Genomic DNA, 14464 nt, shown 5'->3' with positions numbered 1-14464 from the left:
CAGCCTCGTGTACCACTGAAGCCAAAGTGGCTGAAACCTGAGCAAGATCTATCTCCGCTCCGTGTAGGGTCGGAGGCTCTCGAGCTAAGTGACTCACGTAAACTAGATCGAGGGTCTGGTAAAAGTGAACATGGGTCCGGGTGGGCGCATGGAGGGCTCTCTCTGTGATTGGCCTGGTAGCGGAACTACAGAATGTCAGGTATGAATGATCAGCCCCGAGTGGGGGGGGGGGGGGGTACTACAAAGTCGTGAATCTGAGATGCGAAGGCAAGGGATTCCATCAGGTAGTCCACTGTGCTTGTCCCCCCTCCATGTGGGAAACAAGTGAGTCCACGGGATGATGGCCATCTCTGAAGGCCGTTGTATATGATCAGATCATATACAGCTCCCATAGCAAGTAGGTGTCATCCATACCCTATCACGTGTGGGGCATCTGCTGAGTGTCTCACTATCCCGAGCTCAACTGTATCTAACTCTGATACTAGGAGGGAATCGGATGCAAAGTCAAGTAGTCCCACCTGGTTGATCCATCTGGCTCAAGCTCTCCTCAGCACAGGCTGTGAGCGATATGGTCAGACGATCTCCTACCTCTATGGGTGGGAAGATCATCCTTATGGTCCCATGGTATAGGGGTTTCAGTGTAGCGGACTTCGATGCCCACTTCCGCATTCCCCGCCATCCAGTTACCCTCATCTTCCCAGGCCTCGCAACAGAGCTTCGCCCGATCATCAAGGACTTGGGGGCGCACTTTGGCTGGCTCATGCAGGACACCTTCGTTGATGCGGCGGCAGCCCAAGGGGCGCCACGTGTCAAAGTGGCAGTCCTAGATCTGCAGAGTATCCCCTCGGAGTGCGAGATTAAGACGGACACAGGTGTGGTGACGCAGCACACTATGGTCACTGGTCGCCCAGATCAGTGTCGGAGATGCCACGGCTTCGGGCACCAGGCGCGCTCTTGCCCTCGCTTCATGAGGACAGAACCTCAGATGGCCCCCATCCAGGCAACTCAGGATCCCCCCCGCCAGGCATCGACACCCTCTCCCAAAGGGGAAGGCTGGACTGAGGTCAAAAGGAAACGGAAAGGAAACAAAACCGTAACAAAAAAGCCCCCCCCTCTCCAGCAAGAGACCCCTGTGGTCACCAGTCAACAGCAGCTCGGTAAGGGGAAGGAGAAAGGGAAGGAGAAGGTCAGCCAGCCTCCCCCTCATCCTTCACCCCGCCCCCCTCCTCCCCCCTCCTCCTCGATTCTCCTACCTCCCCCCCCCGGCACCTTTGGTTTCAGCCCCCCCTCTCCCTCGAGCATGATCCCGCGGGAACCCCCCCATCTGCCTGCGGCCTCGAAGCCAGCACAGACCTCCTCTGCGCCTATCCCCCCTGGCCCGATGGAGGGGAGAGGCCCTTCCCCGCAGACGGCCAGCACCACTCCAACTCTTTCGACAGCCAGCACCCCTCTTTCAGGTTCTGACTCCTCATCTTCGTCCCCCACCCAAGGGCAGCTCCTAGAGCTCTACCTTTGGAGTTTTACCGAGCAGGACCTTGGGATTACTTGGATGCAGCTGGTATTGGCTCCTTCCCTGCATGCCTAGACATCAGCATCTTCTTCCTCCGAAAGGGGGCGGAGGGTAAGGTATCCATCCTTGCCTCCCATGATGGTCCTAGCTATTCCTTCATTATCACCAGTGACGGGAATGAGCAATGGACGAATGAAAATGTTTGGGAGATGATTCGTGATCAGTCCCAGGATCAGGTACAGGACTAGATCGGTAGCAGAGCAGCGGAGCTTCTTCAGCAGCAGTGGAAGGAGGGTGACGTTCGTCTGAGATGGCGCCACAGCGCCAAACGATTCCGCCTTTTGGTCATCATTCGACTGCCTCTGGAGTGGATCTACACGGAAGGGCTCCGCCCTTGAAGGACCTCAGAGGTAGTGGGCTTGAGTTGTGGTTAGAGAGAGCTTACCACCATGGGACGAAGGGGCTTTCCCTTCTGCTGAAGGTTTTAGAGGATGGGTCCGATGATCCGGGCTCTCCTTCGAAACCTTCACAGAAGCGCCTTTGTCTGCACACTGGACATCCTTCGACCACCTCAACATCGACCGCAAGCAGACAGCTGTTTGTGGCCCATCTCTCCTCTTCATGAGTATACGCATTATCTCTTGGAACGTCAACAGGTTCCACTCATCAGGAACCCGTGGCCCCAGGAAGATGGTGCTCAGACAGGAGCTCCAGCCAGCTTTGGTGGGAAGGGTAGATGTGCTCCTATTGCAGGAACACAAGCTTTCGGCTTCTCAGACTAGTAAGTGTGGGAAGGTCCTCACAGGACGCTCCCACACCTACTAGGAACCTTCGATTGGCGAGCAGGGGAGGAGCAGGGGTGTCTGTACCTCCATCGACGCTTCTCTAGTTCAGCATGTGTGTGGTTTTGGCACCTTGATCCCAGGACGAGCGCTTTGGGTGGGCTTGAATATTGAGGGATCCCGCATCGGCATCCTCAATATCTATGCCCCGACCGACCTTAGGCGGAGAGCCGCTTTCGGGAGCTCTTTGACAGACTTATTGCCAGAGATGGATTCTTGGATTATAGGAGGGGATTTCAATAACCTTGAGGCTTTAGAGGATCAGCAGGGACGGGGCCCAGAGTTCCTCGGTATAGCTCAGGCGGAGCAGGCGGAATGGGACTCCTTGTTCGCTGTGGGAGGTCGGGACAGTTGGAGGGAGCCTTCCTTTTGCAGGTGGACAGGGAGCCTGGACTTCTCTTGGGGTTACAGGAGGGAGGGAGGCAGACTTTTGGAGCGGTTGGACCGTTTCTATGTCAGTGATTGGGCGATAGGCAGAGGTGGAGAGTCAGGGGTGGTTCCAGGGACGACCCTCTCTGACCATGCCCTAGTCATCCTAGTCCTGGACTCAGCCTCTCATTCCTTACCTCCCCGCTCGTGCCGGATCCCAGACTCCATCTACTCCAGAGCAGCGGTTCGCAGCAGGATAGTGGAGGGAGCAGGATTGGGACCCCGTGGGGGATATGGCAGCTCAGGTAGCTCAGGTTCTTGCCGAGTCTAGTCTCATATGTCAGCAGGAGGCGACTCTGGTCAGGCAGTAGTGGTGGGCGAAGGAGAGGGGTCTAAGACGAGACCTTGCCTCGATACAGTGGATGCAGCAGTCTTCTCCAGGCTCTGAGGAGCTCAGACGACAGGAGGTTAGAACCCGAGCCATGTTAGAGGAGATCACCTAGTGACGCTCAGAGTTCTCGTTTCATGCTTCCAAGTCCTTTTGGGCTAGGAAAGGCGACAGGATGTGTAGAGAGTTCTTCAGGACTCATGGCCAGAGGTCTGCAAGGAAACAGCTCCGATCTCTTAGAGCACAAGATGGTAGTGTCAGGACAGATCCAGACGAGGTCAAGGACTTGGCGATAGATTTCTACAGATCCCTATTCCAGTAAGAGCCCCCAGACCCTCGTGCCGGCCGATGCAGGGAGGAGGTGTGGAGGTATACGCCGTCGCTCGTGCAGCCTAGCATGAGTGAAACCCTTCTCGCCCCATTCACTGTGGCAGAGATGCAGGATGCTGTGAGCGATATTGATGGGCAGAAATGCCCAGGTGAGGATGGGCTCTCTAGAGCTTTCTTCACCACCTTTTGGGAGCAGATCCACCAGCCCTTGCTCGCAGCCTTCCAGCATATCTTCTCCAGGGGATAGATGCCAGAGAGCCTTGCGACAGGCTTGATTTGCCTCATCCCCAAAGGGGGGGACCGTCAGGAGATCAGACAGTGGCGCCCTATCACCCTCCTCCCGATTGCGTATAAAATCCTCGCCAAGATTATCAGTAGCCACATCCGCGACCCCTGCTACATGACTTGATCCATGACACCTAGACTCGTTTTGTCCAAGATCGCAGCATTTTGGACAACATCTTCACGTTCTCAGAGGCGACGGAGTGGGCCCAGCATAGTGGCCAGCACCTTGCCATACTTCTTGACTTTGAGAAGGCGTACGACAGGGTAGACTGGTCCTTCTTGGAGGGCACACTTTCTCGGTTCGGTTTTCGGGACGAGTGGATCAGAGGTATTGCTAGCCTCTACAGATCGGCCTCCAGTCGGGTTATCATCAGTGGCAGGATGGGGGAGAGATTCACCCTCGAGCGCTTGGTACGTCAGGGCTCCCTGCTTGCGCCCTACCTCTTCCTATTTTTTGCGGAGGCCATGACTCACTTCCTACGAGCCCGCACCACTGGTCTTCGAGGGATGTGCCTCCCTATTCGAGACGATGCAGAACTTCTGGACTCCGAGTATGCAGACAACACGGCCCTGTATGTGCAAGATGATATCGAGTCAGTGGAGCGAGTGAGACTGTCTTTAGAGGTTTTTTGCCTAGCCGCTGGGTCGAAAATCAACTGGCATAAGTCAGTTGGTTTTCTTACGGATCTGGGAGCCAGCTCACAGTGGGGTATTTTCCTGGGGTTTCGTTGGATCCCTAGAGGACAGATGACACGTTACCTGGGATTTCAGGTAGGGCTAGATATCACGCCGGCTCAGCAGTTCCTACCGGTCCTAGTTTCCATACGACGGAAGCTAGCCTTCTGGAGCACGGCTCGGCTATCTCTGGCAGGCAGGGCCCTTGTGGTCAATCAGGTCCTTCTAGCCACCGCTTGGTACGTGGCATCTTGCTGGTGTTTCTTGAGATCGTGCGTAGCCCAGCTGAGGAGACTGGTGCGAAACTTTCTGTGGTCTGGCTCACATGGTTCCGGCACCACCATAGCCCGGGTCGCCTGGCAGACGGTCATTCTCCCCCAGACAGAGGGCGGTCTTGGCATCATAGATCCAGAACTGTAGAGTCAGGCATTACTTGGCAAGTTAGTTATCCGCGGTCTAACCCAAGGAGGGCAGACGTGGAAGCTCTTGCTTCAGCATGATCTCAGCGCGTGTATCCCCTAGAGAGGGGGTGATTGGCAGCCATCTATCCGGTGGATTCACTTCAGCCCCGCTCCCCCTTCCTCCGCGTCCTCGTCTCGGTCTGGAGGAAGTTGCGGCACAGCCTCTCTCAGGTTCCCCCCAGCTGCCGAGAGGAGATAGACAGACAGCCTCTGATCTGGAGCAGCCACGTGACAGATGATATAGGTCGCCAGCTTGGAGAGAGATCCCATATCCCATGGGCGCTCTGGGCGAGTGGGCCTGCGCGCTCGCTTCGGGTTTGGAGGGACGTCTATAGCCAGTTGGGCCCAGGCAAGCTGGCAGCAGCAGTAGGTATGGCACGTGGGATCCAGGCTCGGCGAGCGGAGATCGATGCTGCCATTCCTGCAGGTTGGAGGATTCCCATGATCACCAGACAGCTCCTCCCAGGAGATGAGAGGTGGCTAGGGCAGTTCACTCCCCGCGGCATTCCTTTGGTGGTTGCAGGCCTTTTCTCGGACTCCTCGATTCACTTCTTCTCCGTCGCCGATGGTAGCCGCCTCCAGAGCAGAGAGGCCGTGATCGACCCCCAGCTTCCCTGGCAGCGCCTTTGCATCATAGGGCTGCAAGGGAAAGCGTGGCATATAGACCCCCTGATTGTTCAGAACTAGGACTGGAGACTCTGGATTTGGGAGGGCCGCTCCTTGACAGAGGTGGTGGAGTGGGACCTAGGGGAGTGGCGCTAGCCACCACTGGAGACCTCAGAGAACCCTACCCTCTTCTTCTCATACAGCGCGTGTACTGGTAGGCGTGCTCTGGGGGCTCTCCAACACAGGCTACCCACCCAGGCACATAGCTGGTATGCCCAAGGGATATCTCTGGTCTTTCTTCGTACATTCTAGAAGACTCTTTGGACAAGTTGGCGGCCGAGGAAGATCTCTTACTTTCTTTGGGTGGTGGTCCACAAGGGGCTACCAGTTGGGAGATGGCTGAGGCAGATGGGGCAGGAGGGGCACTGCTAGATGTGTTTTCAGGAGCAGGATTCCCTAAAGTACTGCCTTTGGAGCTAGCCGCATGCTCAGACAGTGTGGAAGGGAGTCATGGGGATCTTAGCGAGGGGTGCACCCGAGCTAGGACCGGTCACTTGGGGAGCCGTTTGTTGGTGCAGCACCGAGATGGGACATCACTTGGCTTATGAGTTCTCTCGGCAGGATCCAGTTTTCTTCATCACGCAGGCCACCTGGGCATACATGGAAAGCTTCCCTTGGCATCTGACAGAGACAGATGCAGGAGCGATGACTCGGCACCCAGTTTGGGAGATCATAGGGAGTATTGTAGGCTAGCATATCTAGACTTCCAGATGCGCGCAGACCTTAGGAGATCAGGCTTCTTCTGCTACCCAGACCCTAGCGGACATCTGGAGCACGATCATTCACACACTCAAGGGTCAGTGGGATCAGATTCAGGGGGAGTCCCGGGCAGGGAAGGAGAAGCGACAGCGCTTCCTTAGCGACTGGGACCATCAAGAGCTGTTCTTCCAGCACTCTGCTCAGAGTCTTCAGTGGCATTACTCCCCCCCACCATGGCTGTTCGTCCACACTCAGATGATTATGCCCTGAGAGGCTTGTAATTATTTTGTTACCACGGGTTGTATCCGTTTTGTGATTACAGCCCGCTGGCCTTTAGGCCTTCTTGTACTCTCGTTTTCAAGCAATATAACTAAAAAAATGATGAAACTATCTCAATAGGTGACCCATCAAATGTGAACTGCTCCTGGTACATGATGGCTCAAGATGTATTGAAGATCATGACCTTGGTTTTACCTAGGTTAACCTTCAAATCATGAGACTCACAAAAGGATATAGTGCCTCAAGGTGTCTGTGTTGAGGAAGACAAGAGAGCCACATCATCTGCGTAGAGCAATATCTGGATCAGCGTGCCCACAAGAGAGCAACCTATACCCCCTGTGTCTGCATTACTGTCTCAAGCTCGTCAATGTAGAGGCCAAACAAGGTAGGGGATAAAGGACACCCTTATTTGACCTCGATAGTGCTCATGATCTCGTTTGTCTACCCAGATCCTGCCCGGACTCTGTGTGAAACTCTCTCGTAAATTGCCCTAAGAGCCCAAACGATCTCCTGGTCATAACCCAAGTCCTGTAGGTGCCGTATGAGACGGGCTCTTGGAACTGTGTCAATTGCCTTGCGAAAATCCACAAAGCAACAATAAACCCTCTGCTTCCGTGCCCTCGTCTCCTCGATGATACATCTGAGCGTGAGAATGGTCCATGGTTTTATGATCATGTCGGAATCCGGCTTGTCCTGCTGCTCTAAGTCCTCGACACTCTGCAAATCTGCTAACCTCGAAATCAGATACTGATGCGTAAACCTTGGACATGACATGTCCAATTATAATGGTCCTGTAGTGCTCCGGGCTCATGGGATCCCCTGCCTTGTGAATGGGTGAGATAGTGTTAATGGTCCAGGTGCGTGGAAACCCCGAACAAAGAGCTTCATTAAAGAGCTTTGCTAAGATCGGGGCTAGGAGGTTAATCCCATATGCAATGAACTCAGTGCATAGCCTGTCATGATCCTTCGCTCGATCATTATGAAGTTTCAGTACGGCATCCTTTACCCCCGCTCTAGTGAAGAGGGTGCAGGATGTGGGGCGTAGCATGTGTGAGAGGTTAGGGATTGGCTGATTTGGGATGTCATGAAGTGTGAGTGCATATTCAAACCAGATCTGAGTGTTAGTGAGTGGTGAGGGGGACCGTCCTTCTAGAAATCTCCGGCATAAGTCGTTAGAGTTGTTACTAAACAAATTGTTTAGTAGCTTCTCCTCGTTCCGACGAACGAAGTCTAGTTTGTTTCTCCGTACCAATCTACGGTACTTGCGTAGCGTATCTAGTGCGCTCGGAAGACTGTTTTTGGTTTCAAATCTGAGCTAACGGTGTAAAGCCTTACACTCATCATCGTATCAGCTATTATAGGGTACGGTCCCAAGGGGTGGTAGGCGGGGGGAGCGGGTGGTGTGGGGGAAAGCTAAAGGGCAACCTCGTGTAGTGAGCGGGTGACCAGGGCAGCACGATTCTCTAAAAGGGGTATGAAGTCAATATAAGCGAGAAGTATGTACAGACGGCCAGAGAAGTAGGTGAGTGATCATGGTCAAAGCGTTTATCGTGGTAGGTGGAGTAAGAACTCAATGGAATGGAAGGTGCTATGCGAAGGGGAGTGGAGATGCTAAAGAAAAGATAGGTATGATCAGCCCCTGGAGGGAGAGGTGCTACAGTGAAGTCAGTGATGCGAGATGTGAAGGCAGGGAATCCCATGATGTAATCAACAACGTTGGAGCCTCCCCCATGTGGGAAGCACGTGAAACCACCTGAGGCGGGCCATCTGTCAAGATCATTATAGATAATGATATCATGCATCCTGCCGAGGTCTAATAGGACTTGCCCATAAGATGTGAATGGACCTCGTCTGTCAACCAAAACGTGTAGCATACCTGCCTGCTCAAGGTCAGTGTCTGACAGTAGAGTGGAATCATCCTAGAAGTCGAGGAGTGGTACCTGATGGGTCCCTGTCCTCGCGTTGAAGTCCCCCACTAGGAGAACTTCTCCACGGCTAGAGAAGTTAACGATGGACTAATAAAGAGCAGCAAATGGAGATGTCTCATCCTCACCTCGGATATCTCTGGCAAAGTGGGAGGTCTCAGGGGGGAAGTAGCAAACCGCAACAAATAGATCCTGGTTGTCCATGTGCCGAATCTGGATCCAAAGAAACTTGGAATGCGCATCTCTCCGCTCTACTGAAATGGTCCCCAAAAGTGTGGATTTGAAAAGGACTGCAACTCCACCTGAAACCTCGAACTCCCTTTGTATCTCTTGTCTCATCTCTGTAGGCAGACTCCATGTATATTCGTTGACTACTGGAAGTGGGCGCTCTGGACTTTGATGTGTCTCTGTATAAAAGACTATGTCGTGATCTGTATAGGATTCGAAGAAGTTTCCTGGTTCTGACCATAAGGTACCATTATAGTTCCAAATGGTGCAGGACAGGGTCTCGGATATCTGAGCCTCATAGACCCTGTTTCCCTATGTAGGGGAGGGGACAGGTGCCCTACGGGGGCCTGTAAGAAGCCGTCTCTCTTGTACCACTGCCCACTTTCCCTCCTTTCGGACGTGATCCCGTTGCTGCTGCATCAAAGAGCGTCTCTCCTCAACCTGTAGATGGGTGAGGTCCTCATCCATGGAGATTGTTGGCTGATCTCGAAGGACTGACCTGCGTCGTAGAGCTGAAAGTCGTGCCTGAGTGTCATGGAACCGTATGATCAGGGGTTGCTCTTTGTTGGGTCTCTCCCCACCCTCCATACCCTCTCTATCCTGTGCTCAACCACACCTAGAGTAGCGGCCACGAAAGCAGTCGCATCTGCCATCAGTGTAGCCTCAGTGCGTGGGATCTTGCATATTTTGATGTTGAGAGCCTTACTGGTTCTCTGCTGTTGCTGCTGCTCCATGAGGGTAGCCGAAACGGTTACCCTTGCGGGTTCCCATTTGGCCACGTCAACCCATCTGGAAGTCTCCTCAATAGCAGATTGCATGCTCGCAATCTGTGCCTCGACAACTGGAGTACTCCTTGGGACTGTGTGTATGGCTGTGACCTCCTGTCGGAGCTGCAGAATATCCTATCTTAGTCCTTGAATGAGACCAGTCTGCTCTCGAATGGCCTGAGCCTGCTCCTGTATGATGCGGCTCCTGTATGATGCGGCTTTACTCTTGGTACTCTTGGTTGAAGCAGACCTGTTCCCGTGCGAAGCGTGTCAGCTCCATCTCGCGCTCATGGAAACTATGTACCTCCATGAGCAAGGTCTCCCAAGCCTCTGGTGTATCAGCCCACCTGTGTCCTAGCTGAAACTGTGATGGTTGTGGCATGAAAGTATGGGGTTGAGTCCGGAAACTAGACGGTGATTGGGTGAACTGGGTGAGGTACGGAGATGATAGTGGAATGGATGAGGCAGTCCCAATGGGATGTGGGAGCGTGGGCTGGCTGAGAGGGAGAGGGGAGAGTGAAGCGTAATGCGAAGCAGTGTATGAAACCTTTGAAGTAGGTGTCATAAGTGGTGCGAGAGCTGTAACATGAGAGGAAGGGAAGGGAACAACCGGCACAACGGGCATAAGTATGTCACTGATAGTGGCTGTAGTTGTAGCTGGGGATGTGGGGGCTGTAGCTGAAACCAGTGCTGAAGTGTAAGCTGAAGAGTCGAAAGTGAGGATGTAGAGGGAGCTGAGACTGGAATTGGAGCTAAGACTGAAGCGGGGGCTGAAATCAAAGTAGAAAGAAAGAAAGAAAGAAAGTAACTTTATTAAAGTCTTCGGAAGATCGATGGGTCTATGAGAGTGTGAAAATCCTGATACAACGAGCTGTGGTAGTGGAGCTACTAAACGAGCGTCCATACCAATGCAAAATGCAAAATGCCAAAAGTGTAGAATGGCAATACTAAATCCTAAGTACAACATAGTGATGTCGGTGGTCGACTATATATCAATCTCAGCATCATCATCAATATCATCATCATCCCCAGCAACAGCAAGATATCAGGATGGATGAGGCAGTGGAGGCATGAAGTCGGCAATAGAGTGCTGTCGCCCAGTCAGAGGTGCGGTCCTGGCACGTCTCTTGGTCGTAGCTCTACGTCTAACGAGGGCTACTGTGACCCCCGTCGGTCGGGCTTCAACTCTAAACAAGGAGGGGATGTCTCCAAGTGTGATCTGTGTGTCGACCCTCTGTCTGAGCTGTCGGGTCACGGGTTCCAGGTCACGGTCATGTCGAGGCCTCGTCTCGTGGGGGTCCATGTGATCTAGCTGAAAGAACTCCGTGATAGAGCTCTGAGAGGGATCAACCAAGAGAAGTCTGCTCCTGTCTCCGTGCTTGGAGTATCCTCTCGCGGTGTCTAAGTGCCTCATGAATGAAACCTGCCAAACACCGCTGGTCTGGGTAGGAGAGGAAATGGGCTAAAATCCCATAACTATCTCTGAAGAGGCAGTGGAAACGTCCTCGGATCTCATAGTACACAGGACACCTGAAGATGAAATGCTCCTCTGTCTCAACCTCCTGTATGTCACATAGTGTGCATATGCGCCGCTCCCTGGGTAGTCGCTCTGCTCTGCCGCTCTCGATGCGAAGTCTATGTGAAGAGACCCGGAACTGCCCAAGAGAGATCCTCATCGAGTGGGGTAGGTGAATCTGTGTGTATCCTGGTGGGTCAATGAAACCCTCCGCTGTAATATGTAAGAAGTGATCTCTGTAGAAGCTAAGCTTCACTGGGAGTTCACTCGGTTCCAACCAGGTCCGAAAAGTGTGTATCTGTAGTAGATCCTCACAGATCATCTGGTTGACCTCGTGTGATAAGAGGGGAGAGAACAGAGCATCCATGCTATACTAGAAGGGAGGTAGTCTATCCATGTGGAGCCCCAGTCGCTCAAACCATCTCTCTGTACGTGCATACCAGCACCTCTGATCTCCTCTTGTTGCAAGTGCCATAGAAGAGGATAAAGCTATCCATGGTAGCTTGCTACGCCCCGAGGTATAATCCCCATATTCCCTAACTCGGTACAAATATGTGATGACCTGAAATGCAGCATCTAGCTGTAAAGGGGGTGACCCAAACTCAGCCTGAATGATCTGGTGAGGAACAGATGACTTACCACGAATCATCCGTGATAGCATGAGAACCTGTAGCCGCTCCACACGGGCCCACTCTGTATCCGACAAGTCTGCCCCCCAACAAGGACTGCCGTACATCCCCGTTGGGCAAGCCAAGGAGTCAAAAAGCAATCCCTTGGTGCGTGGATCCTGAAAGTGTGAGTGGAAGCACTGCCTCTCTAGCCTGGCCAATGAGGCATACCCTCTACTTAAGCGTGCCTGCATCGTGGGTCTCATAGTGAAGCTCGGTCCGGAGAAGATAACCCCAAGATAAGTGTATGATGAAACTATCTCAACAAATGACCCCGCAAATGTTAACTGCTCCTGACGCATGATGGCTCGAGATGTATTGAAGATCATGACCTTGGTTTTACCCAGGTTGATCTTCAAATCATGAGACTCACAAAAGGACTGTAGTGTGTCTAGGTGTCTTTGAAGCCCCTCTGCTGAGGAAGACAAGAGAGCCATGTCATCTGCATAGAGCAAAATCTAGATCAGCGTGTCTGCAAGAGAGCAACCTACACCCCCTTGTGTCTGCATCACTGTCTCAAGCTCGTCAATGTAGAGGCCAAACAAGGTAGGCGACAAAGGACACCCTTGTTTAACCCCGATGGTACTCATGATCTCGTCTGTCCACCCGGATCCTACCCGAACTCTGCCAGAAACTCTCTCGTAAAGTGCCATGACAGCCCAAATGATCTCGTGGTCATAACCCAAGTCCTATAGGCGCCGTATGAGGCGGGCTCTCGGGACTGTGTCAAATGCCTTGCGAAAATCCACAAAGCAACAATAAACCCTCTGCTTCCGTGATCTCGCCTTCTCGATGATACATCTGAGCGTAGTTGAGGCTTGAACTGAAACTGAAACTGAAACTGAAGCGGGGGCTGAAGTCAAAGTAGAGATAGAGGCTGAAGCTGAGGCTGAAGTGGGCCCTGCCTTTGCTTTGCTGTCAACCCCGAGTCCACTTCGGTTGACACGCGTGTTCACATCCTCAAGTTTCAGTTGTGCTTGTTGTTTTTTGTTGTTGTTGTTGTCGTCTTTCTTGGCTTTATCCGTCTCTTTCTCGGCTTTTGCCATTGCCTTGGATTGATTCGTGTCCCCTTGATGCAGGTTTTAGTGCACGATCGGGAGCGGGAGCATGGGCTCCCCCCCCATGGAGGGAAGCACACCCAGGGCGAGGAGGGTAAGGAAGCCGGAGGTGGAGAGGTGAAGGAGGGAGCTGCCCACGAGGGGGGGGGGGGGGGGGCTGTGAGGCATGGCGGGAGAGAGAAGCAGTTGGAGCTGGGGAGGTGAAGGAGGGAGTGGGTGGGGGGCCTAAAGGCCTAGGCGGAGGGGTGGGCAGAGCTGCAGCAGCAGGCGGGGCTGCAGCGCAGCGCGGGAGGGAGGAGGAGCACCGCGGGTGGAGGGGCGGCGGAGCGGCAGGAGCTGCAGGCAGGGAGCAGGAGCGGGAGGGCGGGAGCAGGAGCTGTGAGCAGGGGTGGAGGAGCGGGGAGCTGCAGGCGGGGCAGCAGCTAGCAGGAGCGGAGGGGCGGGCAGCTGCAGGCGGAGCTGCGAGCAGGGCAGAGAGAGAGAGAGAGCAAACCACACACAAACTGAACTGGAAAGGATAGAAAGAGACAAGAGAGACTGCAAGGGAACCCTCAACTGCTGGCACAACTGGTGCTCCACACTGAGGGGGGGCTGAGGCGGAGAGGCTGAGTGGAGGGGAGGCGGAGTGAGTGAGGGGTGGCTGAGGCGGAGAGGCTGAGCGGAGGGGCTAGCGGGAGAGGCTGAGGTGGAGAGGCTAACGGGAGAGGCTGAGTGGATGGGCTGAGCGGGTGAGGGGGGGCTGAGGTGGAGAGGCTGAGCAGAGGGGAGGCAGAGAGAGAGAGAGAGAGAGAGAGAGAGAGAGAGAGAGAGAGAGAGAGAGTGAAGGATAACTTGACTGAGATTATCTGCTATAGAGCCACATATAGCCACATATGATCTTTACTGAGTACATTTAGTCTTTGAGGCTGCCCTTCTACTGTCTTATAAAAGAGTGGCCTTGTTTGCAGATACATGACTGCACATGCTATTGGTTTAGGCCATCCTGGAATTCGCTGTAGGTGCCTTGCTGCTTATGGTGATGCAATCAGTGCAGTAAAATGGTAAGTCATACGATGTAATCTCTTGGCTGCTCTGCATTGATAGCTGAATGCAGATAGTTGTGGATACATTTGTAATTCCCTGGTTCTGCATTTTTATTTGTACCATCATTCTAGATAACTGTTTTCTTCAACTCAAGGATGTAAGGCTGAAGGAATATTATGGTCCTCTTTACTGCAGGGCAGCACGACTGGGTAGGGAGCACCATGATGACCTAGCCCAATTCATGTTGGGGATGGGTTACGCCACTGAAGCCTTGCATTTGCCAGGGATTTCAAAAAGGTGATATATCAAGCTTCCAAGAAGTGTCTGTCAAGTCTGTTTGTATCTTGGTCATACATTTTTCTCTGTGACGTTCTAAATTACGTTAGTTAACTGCAGGTTAGAGTTTGATCTGGCACTACAGAGCAATGATCTGAAAAGGGCACTTCAGTGCCTGCTTACGCTTAGCAACAGCAGAAACATTGGACAGGACACAGATGCAGCCAGTGACACGGCCAGCATTTTGAACTTACCATTAACATACGAGAACATGGCAGATGCTGTGCAGGGTATCATTAAATTTGCCAAAGAATTTCTAGACCTGATTGATGCAGCTGATGCAACAGGACAAACACATATTGCTAGCCAGGCACTCAGGCAGCTTGCTAGTGCTGGGGCAGTAAAAGGAGCATTGCAATCTCACGAGCTGCGTGGTTTGGCGCTAAGACTTGCTTCTCATGGCGAGCTCACCCGATTGGGGGTATCTAGTCTTTGACTC

At 53.1% G+C, this 14464-nt stretch overlaps 1 protein-coding gene across 1 annotated transcript in view; it reads left to right on the top strand.

The window, feature by feature from the left end:
- LOC147892033 (Transducin/WD40 repeat-like superfamily protein) overlaps positions 1-14464 on the top strand; it is a 128934-nt gene that overhangs the window by 101658 nt on the left and 12812 nt on the right. The window contains exons 18-20 of the mRNA XM_087387872.1: positions 13614-13706; positions 13885-13986; positions 14086-14446. Of these exons, the coding sequence (XP_087243998.1) occupies positions 13614-13706; positions 13885-13986; positions 14086-14446 (556 nt within the window). The remainder of the gene's footprint in view (positions 1-13613; positions 13707-13884; positions 13987-14085; positions 14447-14464) is intronic.

This window comes from Dipteris shenzhenensis, chromosome 17 (assembly GCF_047967505.1).
Source record: "Dipteris shenzhenensis isolate YYH24624 ecotype China chromosome 17, Dip_SZ_1.0, whole genome shotgun sequence".
NCBI lineage: Eukaryota > Viridiplantae > Streptophyta > Polypodiopsida > Gleicheniales > Dipteridaceae > Dipteris > Dipteris shenzhenensis.
This window is presented reverse-complemented; position numbering and strand designations above follow the sequence as displayed.